Here is an 18,188-nt window from a genome sequence, read left to right as displayed (position 1 = left end):
ATGCGTTGCGAGCTATATCTTGTATCTGTTGTAATTCCATGTTGTACGCTCAATGTATCCATATAGTTGATTCTATACTTCCGCATACCTATTAAGATTACATTATCAGTTGAGCATTAACGATTTCTTCGAGTTCGCTCCAAGTGCCAGATGCCGCGATTCGCACAAAAGTAACGCGCGGTGGAGGACAACCACTCACTTTCACCTACCGATTTGATCGTTTAATTGTTAATCAATTTTTATAAAATTTACAATTCTTTGCCTTATCCTCCAAAATCGATCCAGAAGATCTTAGATATCATTAGGAGGGATACTTCATGAAGGATCCAAGCGGTCTAATAATCCAGTCAAGTTTGTAAAATACAAGATGTCGACAGAAACGGAATTTAAACCTTTAGAATATGATGATGGACCATTAGTTTGGGTGAGTGATCAATTACCCTTTGAGAAGTTCATGATCTGAATGCATCACTCGCGTATGGAAAGATGGAACTGACTACTAATGACCATGACATATGTGTAGGTAGATTGTGAAATGACTGGATTGGATTTTCTGAACGATCGTATTATTGAAATCGCAGTTATAATCACTAATGGAAAATTAGAACCTGTTGACCAAGGTATAAGTTATATCATCAATACACCCAAAGATATTTTAGATAAGTGAGTTGGTTCAACAAAGCATGACTCATCATTATGTACATATATTCTCGTCCTGTCTTTGCATACACAAATTATCTATGCTGACAATTTATTGTGTATTTCTTTCATTAATGCTTTTTTTTATTATTATCATAATCCTAAAACATAATAAGTATGAATGAATGGTGTATAAATCAACATGGAAAATCAGGTTTAACACAATCATGTATAGATTCAAAATATTCTTATGAACAAGTATCAGATAAAGTTTTAGAATATTTGGAAAAATGGATTCCTGAAAGAGGTGCTGGTGTCTTAGCTGGATCAACTGTACATGCTGATATGAGGTAAGTAAGTGTGACATAGATGAAAATAAATTTTATGAACTTGATAAAGACAATTCAAGGATCATCTTACGATCATGCAATATGAGAATAATCACCATGAAGCGAATGGCTAATCTAATCTTAATCTGATTTAACTTTCCCTCCACAAACACATAAAAAAACAGATTCATGATGATCGGTATGCCAAAAGTAATGAAACACCTATCATATCGTATTGTAGGTAAGTTGATTATAATTATGAATTTATATTCTCCTAAAAATTGGATTCGCATACAATATCCTTCAACTTTTCTACTTTGCATCCTACTCAACCGAAAAACATAGGCTAACCAATAACAAATCTCCTTTGAATTTTTAGATGTAAGTTCAGTAAAAGAAATTTGTAAAAGATGGTATCCATCAGTAAGACAAAAAGATAAAGCTAGACGTACAGTAGAATGTTCACATCGGTAAGTCAAAAATTCCCTCAATTTCAGTTTCAAGGAGAAAATAAATAAACTGTATACAAGTATATCAGTAAAAACTCAAACTGATAACGTTTTACATCAAATATTTTTTAGTGCTTTAGACGATATTAAAGCTTCCATTGAAGAATTGAAATTTTACAGAGAAACAATCTTTATACCTATCGAACCTAAAGCTTCTAGACCAACTACACCAGAAAATGAAAGAGAGGGTAAAACTGCGGTTTGATGATTTGATCAGTATTAATCGCGTGCCGGAACTGCAAGAGGTATCTGGTCATTCATGATATGCATAGTTAACAAAACGGCATGTCCGTATTATAAGACTACATTTTCCCCTACTTGCATTCATCTACCTTACTGGTCAAGTTATTCTTGCTTGTTATACAAATGATTTGTACATGATAACAGCATCAACATATTCTTCTGTACCATTTGGACCAGTCTTCAATCTACCTGCTCCTGGAACCAGACCGATTCTTTCGAAACCCAATTTAGTCCAAGTAGCTAATGATGCAGCATTGTCTATTTACGCAAAGCAGTATAAATAAGCATGTCAGCGAGTTTATATTGGGGTCAAGGGGCCTGTTCAGTAGATCTCTAATGTTGGGACACCAATTTCAAGTTGTCGAATAATGTAAGAGAAGGATATATGATTAGGTAGCGGAGGCATGTGGAACCGGTACTTACTCAAATATACAAGATTAAATACACTACCTCTATAACCTAATTCAGGTGCATATTGTAAATATGATTTACCTAAAGCTAAACCTATTTTACGACCTCTTTGTGTAGGTGGGACTATAAATCCACCATTCTATTTGTGCAAAGAACGATATTATCAACATTAGTCAAAAGAATCGGTAAGGGTAACATTTGAAGTATATTATATTGTAAAGCATGTTCTGAGAGACTACAATATCATTGTTGATTAGGAAAATCACAACTTACACAGTTCTGGATTTCGTTAATTACAGGAAGGGAGAAACACGATTATTTTTTTCAGCTTCAGAATTGAATTCGAAGTTTCCTTATTTTTATTCCATGAATATTTATCAGACTTACATGACTACTTCTTCCAGGATAATTTGGTTTACTAATATTATATCATGAGATGGTCAGTTAAACTGTTTTAAGCGATAATGAGATATTTGCCGAAGAGAAACGTTGGATATGGTTTTGAGAAAACCATGACAAGGTGAAAAGAAAAAATACACTTACATATAATAAGTACCACCCAAAGCATCTTCTAAAGATTTACCTACTAGAGCATCTTTTATAGTTTGTTTAATTTCTTCATTTGATGATTGTACAATACCAACTATAGTTGTTGAACCAAAGAAATAAGTTATAAAACCTTCTAAAGTTATTGGACCTTCTTGTGGATATGTTTTACCTCCTAAAATATACGATATACCCCGAAAGGAAAGAGAAAAGTTGAATAAAAGATTCAATTAGTTCATAATCACCTATCATAATATCCTAATTCACCATTGAGTTTCGAACAGAAAAAGGATAAATAAGATAAAACCGCATAAAACTCACCTTCTAATTCAGTTGCAAATACCTGATATAGATATTCGATAACTTCTTTTGGAGCATCAGATCCAGTTATAGGATAAGTAACTAGTACTAAATCATTAGGTAAAGGGTATGATCTAATTTCTAATGGACGTTTAGATTCAGGTGCGGCAATAGCTCCATAAGCTGACATGTTAATTTACTGAGATTTATGGATTTTGAATTCGATAGTATCTGATATTCTGTTTTTTCTTCTTCAAGTCAAGGCGAGATAGATTTATATCAGTCTTCTGGTCTGGTTTGATTCCCCAATGCAACTTTACTGATATGATAGGTAAAAACCAGTAGAAAAGACTCGAATATTTCAATACGTTCTCTTTACATGTTTCGTGGGGTTAATCGGAGGCTAAATATGCCTGCCCTATGCAGATTAACGAGATAAGATCGGTCAACTCCGGTTCATTTTGCCGAGGGATAGGATCACAACCATCAACTTATCGCCAAAGATATCGTATCGATGTCGTCTCAACAATTGCAGTAAATGGCAAGATTGCACGTCACGTTATTCATATCGTATATTGAAGAACAAAATCATCATGACAGACAAGTACAACAAACAAATGACAAAACCAAGTACAAAAACAGAATAATTATGAAGAGATTCTTTAGTCGCGGTAAAGTAATCGTTAAATCACCAATTGGGACCTGAACTAACATTTGGATTGGAATTCAAATTGGTATTCGTAGTCAATGGTTGAGTTTCTTTATCTTTTGCCATCTTGATACCAAACATATTTGCCCATAACTGTGATGAAGTTTATCATCTTTTAGTATTGACACATTAAGAAAGGAAAGCGTTAATAGCGTTTCAACTCACTTGGGGCAAAGCTAAAGGTTCAGGGCCGTTGAAATCACCATTCATCTGTCCAACCAAATTATCACCATTGTGACCACCTTTGCCGATACCTATACCAAGACCACCTCCAGGCATATTACCCATACCTCCTTGTTCATTTCTTGTAGTATCGTTGTGACCTGAATGTGCATGTGCATAAATTGATGCCCCATTCATTGGTGGAGTTAGGTAATTACCGTTTCCTGAAGAAATAGTAGAGGCTGGTAAAGTTACAGATGGGAATGCTTGGATCTGCGACAAAGGCGTAGTAAAGCTTGAATCCGAAAATGTGTTTGGTGATAATCCAAACAAGTTGGGTGACATTGATGGCAGGGTAGAATGAGAAGGAGGAGCTGAACTCTGTTGAGGGGTATTACGTTGTTGATTGGCAGCTCTGCAGAATCTCACTTGCATTAAGATTGGTGCCCTTGCAGTACTGGCTCGCTGTACTCACGTTATCAATTTCTCCAGCTGTACTAAACCTTCACACAAATCAGCTTGAACAGGATGAGTGATATTCCAAGTAGAAAGCCTGTCTTCGAAAACTCTTATAACTGCTCGGAGATCGGTCTGGCGATTATGATCATCAGTATACTTTCCAGATAGGCATTTGATGGATTATCAGCTTACCAAGCATTTGTCGGCTAGCTCAGTACCAGGTTGTCTCATAGCTAAGAAGGCACATACTGCACCAGCTTGGAAGGCCTGTATATGAATAAATCAGTGAAAATTCCGATGCAAATGTGTTTATGCTCACTCTATAAGGCATCGTCCAGAATGACCAAGCTAGTGAACTTTTGGTATCTGCCATTGATTTGTATGTCCTGAGAAGCGAATGAGCAGCCTGAGCGCAGATTTCGGTAGACTCGGGATAAGCGGTGGGATCAAGTCTGAGGTAAGGTCGGTGGAGAATCATACTATGACAAGGCATATTAGAGCGATGTCCGCGTTCAAAGACGCAAAGTTACGACTCACACGATGGTCCAGGTTTTCATACTCAGGATGAGAGTTTGGTTCAATTGTCTTCTATTTCTAGAACCAAGCAGATATTCAGCTGTATCGTTTTCGTTGAATTTCATACCGGATGGTAAGTGAGAATACCATTGACCGATGTCATTGGCTAGACGAATGGCATCTTGATAAGTGTGTTGATTGCTATCTTCACCATGATTGGCAAAAGACGAGGGTTGAATGCTATCTTTAGGCGGAGGTGAAAACCATCCATATATGGTCGATCTACTGAACCTTCGATCTACAGTGAATATTCTGTCAAGAAGTTCAAATGAAGGTATAGTCAATTGATAATATGCGGCATGATAAGTCTGTTCGGTGGTCTCGTTAGACAGAACGTTGGAAGGCGGAAGGAATTGTTGAGCACTCCCTGGCAGCTCCGACAAATTCGCATCCGGTCGGTCTTGAGGCAAATTTGTAGAGTAGTAGCTGATAGTACTTGGCCGGCCGAAAAATATGCAAAGCATACAGTCGAAGCCAGCAAGAGACCACCTAATACATGTGGTCAGCATGTTATCTCAATCAAGACCTATATCACTCACCAGAGACGCCTTCTCACCTCCGCATCACGCATAGAGATTTTAGGATCAAGACTCAATGGGTCTTTATGTAAACCAATAGCAATTGCTTGTTTGACAAGGGTACCTGCGGTAGTCCATGCATCTGCGGCTCGCTCACTTGCAAGACTACAAACAACAACGTCAGCTGTGTAAGTCACTTCTTGACTTTGTACGCACAGGTAAACCATCTGAAGTAATTGTGCTTGGATCGATCTTATCGTTGGATTTGCTAAGAATGCGCACAGTCGCAAAGCTTGGAATGATGCAGATACTGAAACGAAGTCAGCCATATCTTCATGTGTATTGCGATTGAAAGTAAATAACACTCACAGTACAGCTCACTCTGTAAACGGCTAGACGTGAGATCCTTAGCGTCTTTTGATGCGGAAGACTTCCTTGAGCCCCCTTGTACAGCTGTCGTTGTATCTGGATGACCAAAAATTTCCGCAGTAGTAGCCCGGATTACACAACCTATGAATTTATGTCATTACAATTCTCGAGTCGTGACGGCATGAAGGCACGTACCAAGAGCACATATCATGAGGTGCAGAGCAAGTGATGAAAGCGGGACATTCATCTTATCTGTTGCTGACATTGCGAAGAAAGAAGTATATTCGGCATGCACAGTTGGCCTAGATTGGAGGATTGCACGATGTCAGTACAGATTAAACAAAAAGAGGGCGATTAACCAACATGTGGAACGGGTGGAAATATATCCCATGCTCTTCTGAAAAAGCCTGCCAGAGTCTAGAGCATTAGTCATTAGCAATGTATCTTTGTTAACGTCGCGAGATGCCTAATACATACAATTCTGCTTGTTCAACACTTGGAAGTAGACCAATTATTTCTGCGCTGAAACTTTCATGACTCCAAATAGTAGTAAAGGGATAAGTCTTTCTCAGATCTGGAAACACCCCTGTAAAGGCTATATCTTCTGGCACAGAAAGCAGTTGACCATCGCCTCTACCTTTTGCCAATTCTCGCAGCTATTTTGAATAAGTAGACCTCATCAACGATGAATACTGCAATACTGAATTGAATTTGACTCACCCTTCTTAACATTGATTTACCAGTAGATACACCCAAGAATACCTTTCTACCTGTTTTATCAGAGGACATCTCTTCTCCGGGTAATAAATACGTTTGATAAGGTTCAGATTTGTAATCGTCATTTCCATGAGTTGTCGAGGGACCTGCAGGACTATCACGCAGGGCTGTGGGGTCTATATTCGATCGTATGTGAAGGTTTCCTGATCTGGATGGAATTACACTTTGCGGTGCCCATGCAGGTGGATTAGGTGTGATACTTCTACTGCCAGCAGCAGCAGCAGAATTCTCCACATCTTTAGCTTCATCAAGCTTAAATCTCGCAAATCGGTCAACAATCACTCTCCTTTTCTTGTCTTCCCCTGAGCCTTCTTCTGTCAAGGTCGTTGAAGCAGTCGCAGCAGGTGTAGTTGGAACGCTCGCTAATTGAGCCTGAGCGCGGGTTGGAGCTTTTTGTCGTAGCTCTCGAACAACCTGCTCCAATTCAGCTATTCGTCGACGTAGTCGGTCGGTTTCGATGACATCAGGATCATTGCTATACAATATCGTGAGTTAACAATATTTGCATCATGAGAACAGTGTTTCAGCAAACAATGACTTACATATCCCTGGCTTCGTCGATCTCGTAGACACATGTACCGGTCTAGGCACAGATATGGTCAGCAACGATTCCGCCAAGTACTGCAAAACATGCACTTACCAAGCCCAAAGCAGTACACCTTCCACAAGGTCTTTTCCGATCGCACTATGAATCAACAAGCATGAGTAATGTTCAGCACTATAACGAAAACACTCACCCTTCGTTTGTGATTGTGACATGGAACACAACTTCTGATAGTTCTATTTCGCTTTCGCTTTCGGTGATCGATCTTCTCATCTCCGTCCTGACCATGTTCTACATCCATTTCAGCAATCTCATCCGAACCTTCTGCTTTGACAGCTGATGTCGATGCAAGCGGTTGCTGCTGTTTGGTGAAGTCTTTAGAAGTAACATGAGGTTGTTTCTTCTTGTTGCCAGAAGGGGCATGAGCGGAATCATTATCATCAGTACCATTGTTGGCTGTTATATTGGTAGTTCTTTGGCTGCCTTCATCTTCATCAGTCGTTCTCGATCCAAACGTACTTGCTCTAGAACGTTTACGTTTCGGTACAGGTGCAGGTGGGGTCGAAGTGAATGATGACGAAGGTATAGACGGAGGTGGTACAGATGTCATAGGCTGCCATGCTCTCAAACCTAATGAGGAAGAGGAAGAAGGTTGTTGAGGTGAAGTTTGTACGAGACCAGTAAGAGAGTGAACATATTGTTGTAATCCTTGATTGTTATTGTTTCCAGTATCACCAGGCATATTATTACTGGGTCTTGAATCGGTGGAGCCACTCAACATGGGTCTGTGAGAGAAAAGAGGATTTGAATTATCTTTATTTATCATATCCGGCATTGATTCTCTTCTTCTAGAATTTTGATTTCCATCAAGTTGCCAAGGTTGAAATACACCGGCACCACCACCTTGTTGATTTGATGATGTACTGGGTTGTACAGATGTAGCATGATAAGAATGCAAAGGATAATCATAACGATGAGGTGTTATAGGTGATGAGAGTTGTTGCATAGTCTCTGGATACCCATGTGGTGACGAACGAAAATGTGGTGCATTGTTGTAGGATGAATGAGAAGGATTTGTATTTGGAGGTAATGTACGAGATTGATTTAAAGGTAATGGTAAAATACCAGTCGTAGTGGAAGTTGCTGTCAGAGGTGGTGGTAGTGGTGGTTGACCAAAAGTAGAAAAATGTTCAAAATGTGCAGGTAAAGTAGCTTGAGAATTTTGAGGAAAATTTCTATTTTCACCTGACATCTCGATATTATTGTGATTGTTATTATTGCTATTATCACTTCCTCCTCCTTCAGTTTTCACTTGTCCCCCTGAAGATCTATTCTGATTGTGTATATTATCATCTACATTGCTACCGTAGTTTAATCGAGGAAAAGCAGGATTTGCTGAAGAGCCTCTTCGATCAGGCGGAAGAAGGTTGGAATAAGGTGAATTGTTCATTTTAATTGTGTGTCCATTTATAAACGATCCTTCGCTTTGATCTCGATCTTGTTGTAGACGATTAGGTGATCTCCGATGTATGATCGAAAGAGTAGCGATGTCGTTGTCTTGAGGTCATGTGATCAAGCTAATTATCTGAAATATAACGTCTCTATCTGATTTATGATTGAGTTGTACTGTTTTTTCCGCTATACAGCTTTTTGATATCAGCTAAAATCCTTGTTCAAGTAAGAACGGTGGATGGGGTTTGACTGGAGACTAGTAGCAGATTATATAAGAAGGTAAAGAGGCGATAGTAAATGATGAGATGGTGGAGAAGAAGAAGAAGAAGAAGAAGGTTAATTGAAGGGGTTCAGAAGTAGGTTGAGTGTAATAATTCTGATGAGTCGTAGTTTGATTCCAACAAAAGGTGGAATGTGTGAATGACGGTGTTACAGTGATATTTTTTATTTTTAATTTTCTTGGAAAAGATTACGAATCCAAAAATAGAAGAGAACCGCTAATTGTACACAAGCACAAGAGAGGGTTTGTAACCTACATAATTAGGGCCTGCAAATCTGTTTCTCGTATAATATAATTTTTTCCATCCAGTTTTTCAGTTGAATTGTATCGGATCAACTAATTTAGTCAAAATGAGATAAGATGCTTATTATCAGTTAATTTGGTTTCGTGAGAGGAGACGCTGTTTCCCACGATTATCTCGTCAAAAAACATCCCAAACGATTAATATAATCCAATCTTCAGATCTCTTCTAGATATATCGCGTATATTATTTCATTAGGGTTGGAAGGATATATTCAGGATTACGCAAGTCAATGTTCTCAAAAATCCTAATAATAAAGTTGAGCTCACCTGATATGTTATTTTGATTGTACTGTAAACGTGAGACAAAAGTTTTTACACTCCCAATTTTGAAAGATCTAAGGTTTGACTTGCTCGCTTGTTTGTGATCCCCTAAAGACGTCGTACAGCTTGTTGTTATTTGGACTGGTGGAAAGGTATCTTGAATTAGGTTGTATGTTGACTTGGTCCTATCATGACAAGTTTTGTAAACGCATCATATCTTCTGATACCTTACATATAGTTGAAGCAAAAAAATTGTGTTTTATAGATTTTAGTTCCGATAGGATTCTTTACGACTAAAAAAGCTTGGACCCAGGAAAGTCTTTATATATGATGTTTGGTTTAATGCTGGGATTCTCTTTTCCCTGGATGATGATGATGAGCCAATTCGGATATTTTCGTTGCTGTATTGCATAGAGAGGAGGATCAAGCAATTAATTGGGCTTTGTATATGAGCTCGAATAAAATGTTCAAAATGTATGACGATGGGATTTGGTAGTATGTATGTGAAATTATGTTGATAAGAAGAGCACGACTTGCTGTTGTTGTTCCGCTGCTTTCATGACCCAAATAAACCTCAAGAACTCAAGAACAAGTGCCTGTATTATACGAAGAAAAGCTCAATGTGCCTAGGGTAAATTACTAAATAACTTATAAAAAGGCAAAAGTACCAAGGCTACTGCCAAAAGTCTCAGATCTCGATCAAAGAGCAAAAGGGTAGCAGTAGAGACTAAGATGCCGAGATAATCCCGTGGGAATCAGGTCAAATGACATTTTATCTTAGCTTCTTCATCACATGTAAAGAAGGATATGCAAACATCTGAGTTTCGCTATAAATCATTTACTGATCATTTTTGTTACAACTACTCCACTTCAAGATTATACCTAATGTTTGAAATTGATGAACAGCTTTGATTACTCGTAATCACCAAGTGAAATAAACTGAAGAACTCACATCCCATGCAAATGAAGCCCTGGGCATCGACAAAGAACAAGAATAGCCGGTGGAAAGCGTTCAAAGGGGTCAGAAAAGCCTTGTGACATTACCAGTACATATTGATCATTACGATATGGGGATTTAAGTACAGTGTGCAGCAAATACTACATATACCTTAGCTCGACCTCTATCTCTTTGGATCTCTTTTAAGATATAAGATATATAAAGACAGTACTTTTACCCATGTTTCAGATTACTCATAACGTTCAGGATGATCCTCAAAAGCAAATTTCCTCAGGGTAGTAAAAGAGGGAAAAGATGTATCTTCCCAGACTTTCGGTTCCACTTAAAAAAAATTGCGGTTAACATGTTGTCTTTCATCATGGCTTTTCCCATCGCGTAGCTATATGCAGTCTGTATGCCGTACTCGTACAGTACACAACATGTAGCGAATGTATTGAGAACTATATGTGACCAACAATAAGTACATTATTCACCTTTTTAAGGTATGTCAGGATGAACTGTCTCGGATATACCAGGGTATATAATCGAAAGAGGACTTAGGCCGATCTTTCAATGATGATTTGCGTCTTGCATTTTTAAAGGAGTTACGTTTTATCATTATATCGTTATGTATGTTGCACAAGAACTACAAAAGAGTATCATTAATCGTATATTTTGTATATCGTATATTCCCTATCTATCGTTAAATATAAACGCTATTTTAAAACTACTTTTTGTTCATTACGAATTCACCACTATTTGGTCTACTATTCTCACCACCTAAACTCCATAAAGTATTTATACTTTCAGATTTACTTATAGTTCTTATCCTTTCTTTCAATTCTTCATCATTCATCATATCAGTATCGATAAATTCATGTTCTGGTTCTGGTTCTGGTTCTCGATGTAAATCTAAACTATTATGTTTATTTGGACTTGATCTTCTAGAATGTAATTTAGGTGGGCTTGTGAAATTATCGAATGATTTTCTACCTTTTTGAATATCTTTGATTTTTTTTGATTGTTTTTTATCAAATTCATCTAAAGCTTCTTTTGCTTGTTCAGGATTTTGAATTTCATCAAATGGTATTGTATTTTCGATTTCACCTCGATCATCATCAGCTTTGAGGACTTCTTGATCTTGATTTTGATTCTGATTAGGTTCATTTGATTTATTTATACCTATAAAAGCGGAAAATCTTTCCAAAGGTGATTTACTAGAAATAGATGTAGATCTTTTCAATCCTGATGTTATGGTTGTAGAAGATGAGGTTGATCCACTTTGAATTTGGTTTTGGTAAATTGGATAATTGTCTTGTTCTTCCAATTCTTCTTGTATACTAGGTGAACGTGATGTACGTTCAATACCCATAAGTTTCAATGTAGCTTCCATTCTATGTCTCTCCCTTCTATCTTCTTCATCTTCTTCATGGATATCGAGTTTTCTAGCTGCATTGGAGTTTGTGATTTTTGCAATACCACCAACAGGAACTGTGATTAAGGAAGAGGAAGATCTAGAAGAGAGCGTTAAAGGTCTCAAATTTGGTTTTGGTATTTCAATAGAAGGTGATGGTGCTGTATATGATGAAGTACCAAAACCTAATGAACGGAAATCTAACGAAAATCCTCGTCTAGCCTGTAGTAGAATGTCAGCTTGCATCCATCGATCATAGTGAAATTACCAAAACTCACCCTTTTATCAGCTTTAGCTTCTTTATCTTCTACTTCTATTGTAGGTGGATTAGCAAGTTGCGGAGAAACACTTGGAGGATCAATTTTTTCTGGTGGTCCAGTCATAGCTCTGACCATCATACTGAGAGGTCTAGCCTTTTTCTGTTTTATAGGTTCTGGTTCTTCTATCTTAGGTGGTTCTTCCGATATAGGTGAAGATGTAGTTAAACCCCATGAATTCGCTGCGACGTCTTTCAAAGCTGGTCGTGAGGATGAAGAAGCTGATCTTGTACCTGCTCGTCTAGTTTTGTAGTCTACCGAAAGGATATGTTCAAATCCTTCTTGAGTGATAATACGATCTATAATCTGATGTCGATTATTGTTAGGAAAGAAGTTTAATCATAGAATACGGTATCAGACATACCTTAGAACAATACAAAGTTAATGCTTTGTTTGATTCCTTTAACTGTTTAACTTCAGCTCGCAAAGCTATATTGAACATGGTGTCAGATGGTTCATGGGCTAACTGTTCCTTTAAGACGCTTACCAGTCATCTCATCTTTATTGTCACTTGTAGAAGTCATACTTTGATCGTCTGCCAAATCTAATTCAGCAGCCAAGTCTAATCCTGAACTTGATTTATTTCTAATTGAACCATTTCTATCACTGAAACTGTTATGCGTTTTCCTACCTCTTCTCGATTTTCTTGTTGATGCTGATGGAGGTGCTAAGAAATCGTTTTCTTTTGAACCGTCTAAATTAGTTACGAAGAAATGATTTTGATGATCATCATCAAAGATTGGAGATTGATTTTCTAAATCTGAATTTAATTCTGACATTTCTTCTTCTAATTCTTCATCTAATCTATTTAACGGTGCTGATAATGAAGAAGCACTTTTCAATTCTTTCATTGAATTTATATTAAATCCATTTACTTTTCCGTCGTTATCATTATTTGATGAATTACTGGATGTTGGTGATGTGAAACTATCATTATTGTTGATATAATGATCTGATGAGGATGATGATGAAAATTTCCCATTCAAAGTTCTTTCTCTAATCAAAAATTCCCAACCTTCATTTTCTTCTTGTAATTCTTGATTCAATATTTTCAATTCATGTAATTCTTTAGTTATCGTATTTAATTTTGCTAATAATGTTGAATGTGATATATTGATTGAAGCTAATTCATCTTTTAAATGAATTATATCTTGTTCATTTCCTATACTTGGTGTAGGTGTAATTGATCTTCTAGAAGAAGAAGATGAGCTAGATAAACTTTTGAGCTTTTGCTGTAAATGGTTTTCTTGTGCTTGTAATGCTTGTCTTTCTATATCGAACGTTTGTTCCTAGAATAGCAATGTCGAAATTAAGCGTTTTATACTCATTTAACGATATAAAGATATCAGAACTGTCTTTTGGTCAAATCGGATCTTACCTGCTCTATATATCGTTTCTGACTTTCCCTGGCTTGTCTCTCTGCCTCAGTTAATCGCTTTCTTAACCTTTCTAACAATTCATCTCTTTCCTCTAGATCAGCTTCCATACGGCCCTACAAATAAGAGATATCAATGTAGTTCGCAGACATAGTCAATCTAGAAACAACACTCACTCGTTCATTAAAAGCCTCATCGTTCTTGGACTGCAGCGCATTGATGTTTTTCAATAATTCACCTTGCTTGTTTAAGAGGGATTTACGTTCTTCTTCGACCTGTTCTATACGTTGAAGTAGCTACAACATATCTTGTTAGCCATTCATTTAACACGATATATGGAAGGTAGATAGAAGCGCAGACACGTACATCTCCTTTCTCTTCCCATTCTGACCTTAAAGCACTCTCCAACTCATCTCGATTAGCTCTAGCTAATTCATCTTCGCTCCTTTCTCTTAATCCACCCATCGTACCATGTTGCTCTTGAATGACTTTACAGGGTGAAGATGGTAGAGATTTATCCAAGTCTTCCAAGAAGGAGCTGTCTGGAGTTATACAAGGTGTAACCCTTGGTGAAGGTGTATATGAACCTGTTCTTTTAGATGGCGGTAAAGGTCTTGAATGCGTTGTGATAGGTGAAGAGGTTGTTGGTGAGACGCCCAAAGACATTCTGATGAGCTATCTCTTTGCTTCACTATAGAAGAGGAGATTAGCAAGTGCTTTTACGATGATCTTAAATGTACGGCTCTTGATGAAAATTACATGAGTTTATAGGTGGAGTTGAAGTGTCACTTGCAATTCAAAAATCTAGACTTTAAAGATCTTGAAATCTCAAAAGTCAAAACACTCGGACCTCTTTGACGCGGTCAAACCAAACAAATGTAAATATGGTGCCCCACTTGTTCTACCACGTGATATCGACATTCTTAGCTCATAGCAAGCTAAGCTAAGCAAAGAGGCTAACGCTGATCAAGCTCTTCATTTCTCTTCTATTTCTTCGTGTACGCTAATATATGACCCCAATAGACATCCGCAGCTTTATTGCAGAATCTTAGTATCGCTAGACCTAAAATAATCTTATCAGTCAATAATCATGCAAGAACTAGTATGGCCTCCTCCAGCAGCAGGAGCATCCTCTTCTAGTGGTGAGCAATCAATAACAGCATTACCTTTACCTCATCCAGAGGCTTATGAAGGTGAACCAAGAGAGTACGCCAGGGCTTTGATGGATAGGAGGGATCAGATAGAGAAAGAGATTGTAAGTATGCCGGAAATCAGTTATAGGATTTGCTTGGTCACGGTTTAGCTGATACATATTTGTCATATTTCTGATTAGGAAGCTCTGAAGGATGTCTTGAATTCTGTATGTACACATACCACGAGTAATTTAGCTATACTACGGCCAGGGGCCGCTGTAAGACACTCTTTAGCTGATATGTTACTCTCTGATTAGCATGGTGCGACATCTCAAACTCAACTTGTAGACAATGAGGGTTATCCAAGAGGTGACATAGATATTGTAGGTAATGAGTCTGTATATTTGCAAATAGTATCTAAAGACAAACAACTAAACTCCTTCTCTCGCATACTTAGTATGCTATACGTCATGCTCGTTCATCACTTGTCAGATTACAAAATGATAGACAGACGGTGTCAGATTTATTAGCTACTGCATTACAGGATGCGTTTTCCGTATCCTCCTCAACCACTCCATCGACATCAAATGCTATCGTCAATGGTAGCAGTCAAACGAATCAATCGGTTAGGCAAGTAAACGGAAATGAGGTAAAACAAGATCAATGGCCTGAAAAACCTATAGCTAGAGTAAACACTGTAGCACCTCAAAGTCCCGCTTCTCAAGCTGTTAGTACATTCTTCGGCTGACAAAGTTAATCACATCGCTCAAGCTGACATTCATCGATGATGCAAATAGGGATTACAAGCAAATGATCAGATATATGACTTTGCCGGTGTAACGCATCTATCTCAAGGCGGTATACAAGCTATCGGATCAGTGGTATCGAGATCTGAAGGTGTAAGTGATCAGCTGATCTATCCTACGTTTTCTGGGGACCAGAGCTGATAATAGCCATTAGGTCTCGTTGAAATTGCTAGTGCTGAGAGCGGACCAGAGGATAACGCTGTATCTTACACCGAGAAATGGATGGGGAGGTAGAGGTTCTTTGGGTTGCCATATCTTACCTATATGATAAGTAAGCAAGAACGCAAACGAGCTAGGTGAGATGGGGGGAACCTTGTTATATCCAAAATTCAAAAATGGATCCTGTACATCTTTCATTCTTTCCAATTAGAAATGATGGATTGATTGGTCGGAATGAAGGAGTAAAGCAGTTCTCATGGCAAACCTCTTGTCTCCCCATGCAAGCAATTCCGTGGCATGTGTATGCATAATCATATCGCATTTATTCCCGTTGATCATAGGAATGCTACTTTGTGTTCTTCCCATCTATAACGAAACATGTTTGCTTCACAACCGATATTACGATATGACCGAATCGAACCAAGTATTGGTTCTTTTATACTAATTTCTTTTCTTCAGTTTTTACTGGAACTACAACTTCAGCTACAGGTTTTTGTTCAACTACATAACCAATTCTTTCATATTCCGTTGTTGTTTGTGTTGTTGGTAATGGTGATTTTTCAGGTGAAATGGTATTATTTGGTGTTGTGGAGGAGATTGTAGAATTATTTTTATTTTGTAATTTTGATAATTCATTATGAATTTTACTTGAAATTACATTTTGATTTAATTGTAAACCAGTTTGATTTTCTAAATTTTCTAATTGTTTTGATGAAAAATCTTTTACATCATCTTTATAATCCTTTATTTTGTTGATTGTCATTTGTGTATGTGCTAAACCAGTTTGAATAAAATGATCATGTTTTTTTGCAAAATCAGGGAAATTTTCATCTTCAAAATCAGATAAATATTTTCTAATATTATGTGATGTTTTAGGTAAAAAATATGGTGAAGCTAATAAAGTGAATAAAGGTGGTGAAATGAATCTAATTGGTAATGATCTTGTTCTAGTTAAAACTGATCCAGATAATCCAGCAATTAAAACGTAAATTAATCCTGGATTTAATGATTCATCTGCTGGTAAAATTGATTTTACTTCACCTGTTTATTAATGATAAAAGGGTAAGGAAAAGAGAAAAACGTCAGTATCACTGATCTTTTGATACTAAGAATATAGTCTAATAGTCTAAAGATATATTTGATTTATAACGAGGAGAAAACAAAGCAATCTGCCAGATGCGTATATACTCACTCTCTACTCTTCTTTCAAAGCCAATCCAATTTCCTACACCAGATTGTAAATAACCTCTAGCATCTTTTAATACACCAGTAACAGCTTCTCTACTTTGTGCAATATATGGTACAAGTGGATTAGGTTTCTCAATTAATGTGATAAGAGGATTTGATTCTGCTGTTGGATAGATTGGCAGCTATGATAATAAGAAATAATGAATTAGTATGAGACCTATACATGGTGCTAAGCCCGTCGTATTGGTTGATACCGGATACTGATATAATATGTCTATTCATCCTTTCAAGTTTTTGATTGGAAAATATCTATGACTTGAAGAAGGGATATTCCGGTTGAAACTCACTTTTTCCCCAGAGATACTTCTTCCTGGTCTAACAGATCCTTCAGCAGATGCCATCGTGTCGATGTTTTTGGGTGTGTGTCTCGAATTATTTTATGTAGTTGAATTGACCTTGCATGTAAATTTCACTCGAACATCACTGTCATTATGCTATTGCTCATTCTCATTCTCATGCCTGCAATTCCGTCCGACCTTGGTCCGGGTTGAGAGCATTAAAGCATAAAGCATCCTAGCACGCGAGAGCGAGACTGTAAGGAAGGACGGCAATATAATCATAATCATCAGTGTGGCAGTTAGCTCAGTAGCCACGTGGAAGCAGTGGGATCTAATCTCAAGCCTATCTTTGCCGTTTTCAGGGAAGGAGAAGCGTTACCTGATGAGGGTAAGATCAAAGGTAATCTTAGAACAGTTAAATGAGATTTTGACGCGTAAAGTAGCAAGTCATGATAGAGTAAGTAAGCCTTACCGAATTACAGTAGGTAGACGGGACGGGACGTGCTTGTTGTGTATGATAGTCCATGCTGAAGCTTCCTGAGGAGAACGGAAGAATCTTGATAGCGAAATCATGCCATGTGTACATGCTGTCTATCTGTGCATGTGTTGATTATTCAGTTACCATCAAATATCAATCGATATATACATCCTTTGGAGGTGACAAACTAGTTAAAATAAGTCGGATCCTGTGATTTGCAGATTCTAGACATAAGGTATATAGCAATACGATATTGCAAATTTGCAAGATATATCGGTGGTGATTGGCGGTTTCTTCTCAAAACAACTTTATCTGTGGAAAGGGTATTTTAACATTCTTCAGGCGATTCCAGGTAATTCCACGCCAAGGTTGATATAATCCTCCGAAACCACCAGTAGATAATCATCTTAGCTGTACATGCAAACGCGCAATAACATAATTTCAGTCGAAAATAAAATAAACAGATATTTTGACGGAATCTTTCCATTTTAACAAAAATAGATTAGATAGAATACTATAGGTAATACTCAGGCGCAAGAACAATTTCATCAAAACATCCTCCAGCAACAACGTTAGCTTCGAATAACATCTGGTGTTAATCGATCTAGAAGAATAATCAAGGTCGAGTGGATTCTTTCTCAAAACAAACACCTAT

General features: G+C 37.5%; 6 protein-coding genes across 6 annotated transcripts; 2 read left to right on the top strand and 4 right to left on the bottom strand.

Moving 5' to 3' along the window:
* Positions 1-367: 367 nt before the first annotated feature.
* On the top strand, positions 368-1,682 carry L201_004149 (uncharacterized protein; the record flags this gene model as incomplete). Its single annotated transcript, XM_066219897.1, has 6 exons — positions 368-424; positions 524-663; positions 816-989; positions 1,154-1,209; positions 1,348-1,438; positions 1,550-1,682. The coding sequence occupies 6 exons, from the start codon at positions 368-370 to the stop codon at positions 1,680-1,682; spliced, it is 651 nt and encodes a 216-aa protein (XP_066075994.1).
* Positions 1,683-1,835: 153 nt separating this feature from the next.
* L201_004148 (uncharacterized protein) lies at positions 1,836-3,167 on the bottom strand (the record flags this gene model as incomplete). Its single annotated transcript, XM_066219896.1, has 5 exons — positions 1,836-1,978; positions 2,144-2,270; positions 2,519-2,549; positions 2,675-2,852; positions 2,999-3,167. The coding sequence occupies 5 exons, from the start codon at positions 3,165-3,167 to the stop codon at positions 1,836-1,838; spliced, it is 648 nt and encodes a 215-aa protein (XP_066075993.1).
* A 498-nt stretch (positions 3,168-3,665) lies between these two features.
* On the bottom strand, positions 3,666-8,541 carry L201_004147 (uncharacterized protein; the record flags this gene model as incomplete). The annotated part of the gene is made up of 16 exons (XM_066219895.1): positions 3,666-3,779; positions 3,852-4,263; positions 4,324-4,439; positions 4,500-4,574; positions 4,627-4,786; positions 4,845-5,372; positions 5,423-5,566; positions 5,618-5,711; positions 5,771-5,911; positions 5,966-6,072; positions 6,134-6,187; positions 6,248-6,426; positions 6,491-7,022; positions 7,090-7,130; positions 7,188-7,232; positions 7,285-8,541. The coding sequence occupies 16 exons, from the start codon at positions 8,539-8,541 to the stop codon at positions 3,666-3,668; spliced, it is 3,999 nt and encodes a 1,332-aa protein (XP_066075992.1).
* Positions 8,542-11,051: 2,510 nt separating this feature from the next.
* On the bottom strand, positions 11,052-14,097 carry L201_004146 (uncharacterized protein; the record flags this gene model as incomplete). Its single annotated transcript, XM_066219894.1, has 8 exons — positions 11,052-11,506; positions 11,693-11,960; positions 12,017-12,361; positions 12,420-12,484; positions 12,543-13,344; positions 13,434-13,547; positions 13,608-13,727; positions 13,798-14,097. The coding sequence occupies 8 exons, from the start codon at positions 14,095-14,097 to the stop codon at positions 11,052-11,054; spliced, it is 2,469 nt and encodes an 822-aa protein (XP_066075991.1).
* A 424-nt stretch (positions 14,098-14,521) lies between these two features.
* Positions 14,522-15,638, top strand: L201_004145 (uncharacterized protein; the record flags this gene model as incomplete). The annotated part of the gene is made up of 6 exons (XM_066219893.1): positions 14,522-14,686; positions 14,765-14,791; positions 14,882-14,947; positions 15,022-15,291; positions 15,362-15,463; positions 15,525-15,638. 6 exons carry the CDS (start codon positions 14,522-14,524, stop codon positions 15,636-15,638), a joined length of 744 nt encoding a protein of 247 aa, XP_066075990.1.
* A 327-nt stretch (positions 15,639-15,965) lies between these two features.
* L201_004144 (uncharacterized protein) lies at positions 15,966-17,118 on the bottom strand (the record flags this gene model as incomplete). The annotated part of the gene is made up of 3 exons (XM_066219892.1): positions 15,966-16,570; positions 16,722-16,899; positions 17,065-17,118. 3 exons carry the CDS (start codon positions 17,116-17,118, stop codon positions 15,966-15,968), a joined length of 837 nt encoding a protein of 278 aa, XP_066075989.1.
* Between the last annotated feature and the right edge of the window lie 1,070 nt (positions 17,119-18,188).

Source organism: Kwoniella dendrophila, chromosome 5 (assembly GCF_036810415.1).
Source record: "Kwoniella dendrophila CBS 6074 chromosome 5, complete sequence".
NCBI classification, from domain to species: Eukaryota; Fungi; Basidiomycota; class Tremellomycetes; order Tremellales; family Cryptococcaceae; genus Kwoniella; species Kwoniella dendrophila.
The sequence above is the reverse complement of the archived record's forward strand: the minus strand, read 5'-3'. Positions and strand labels throughout refer to the sequence as shown.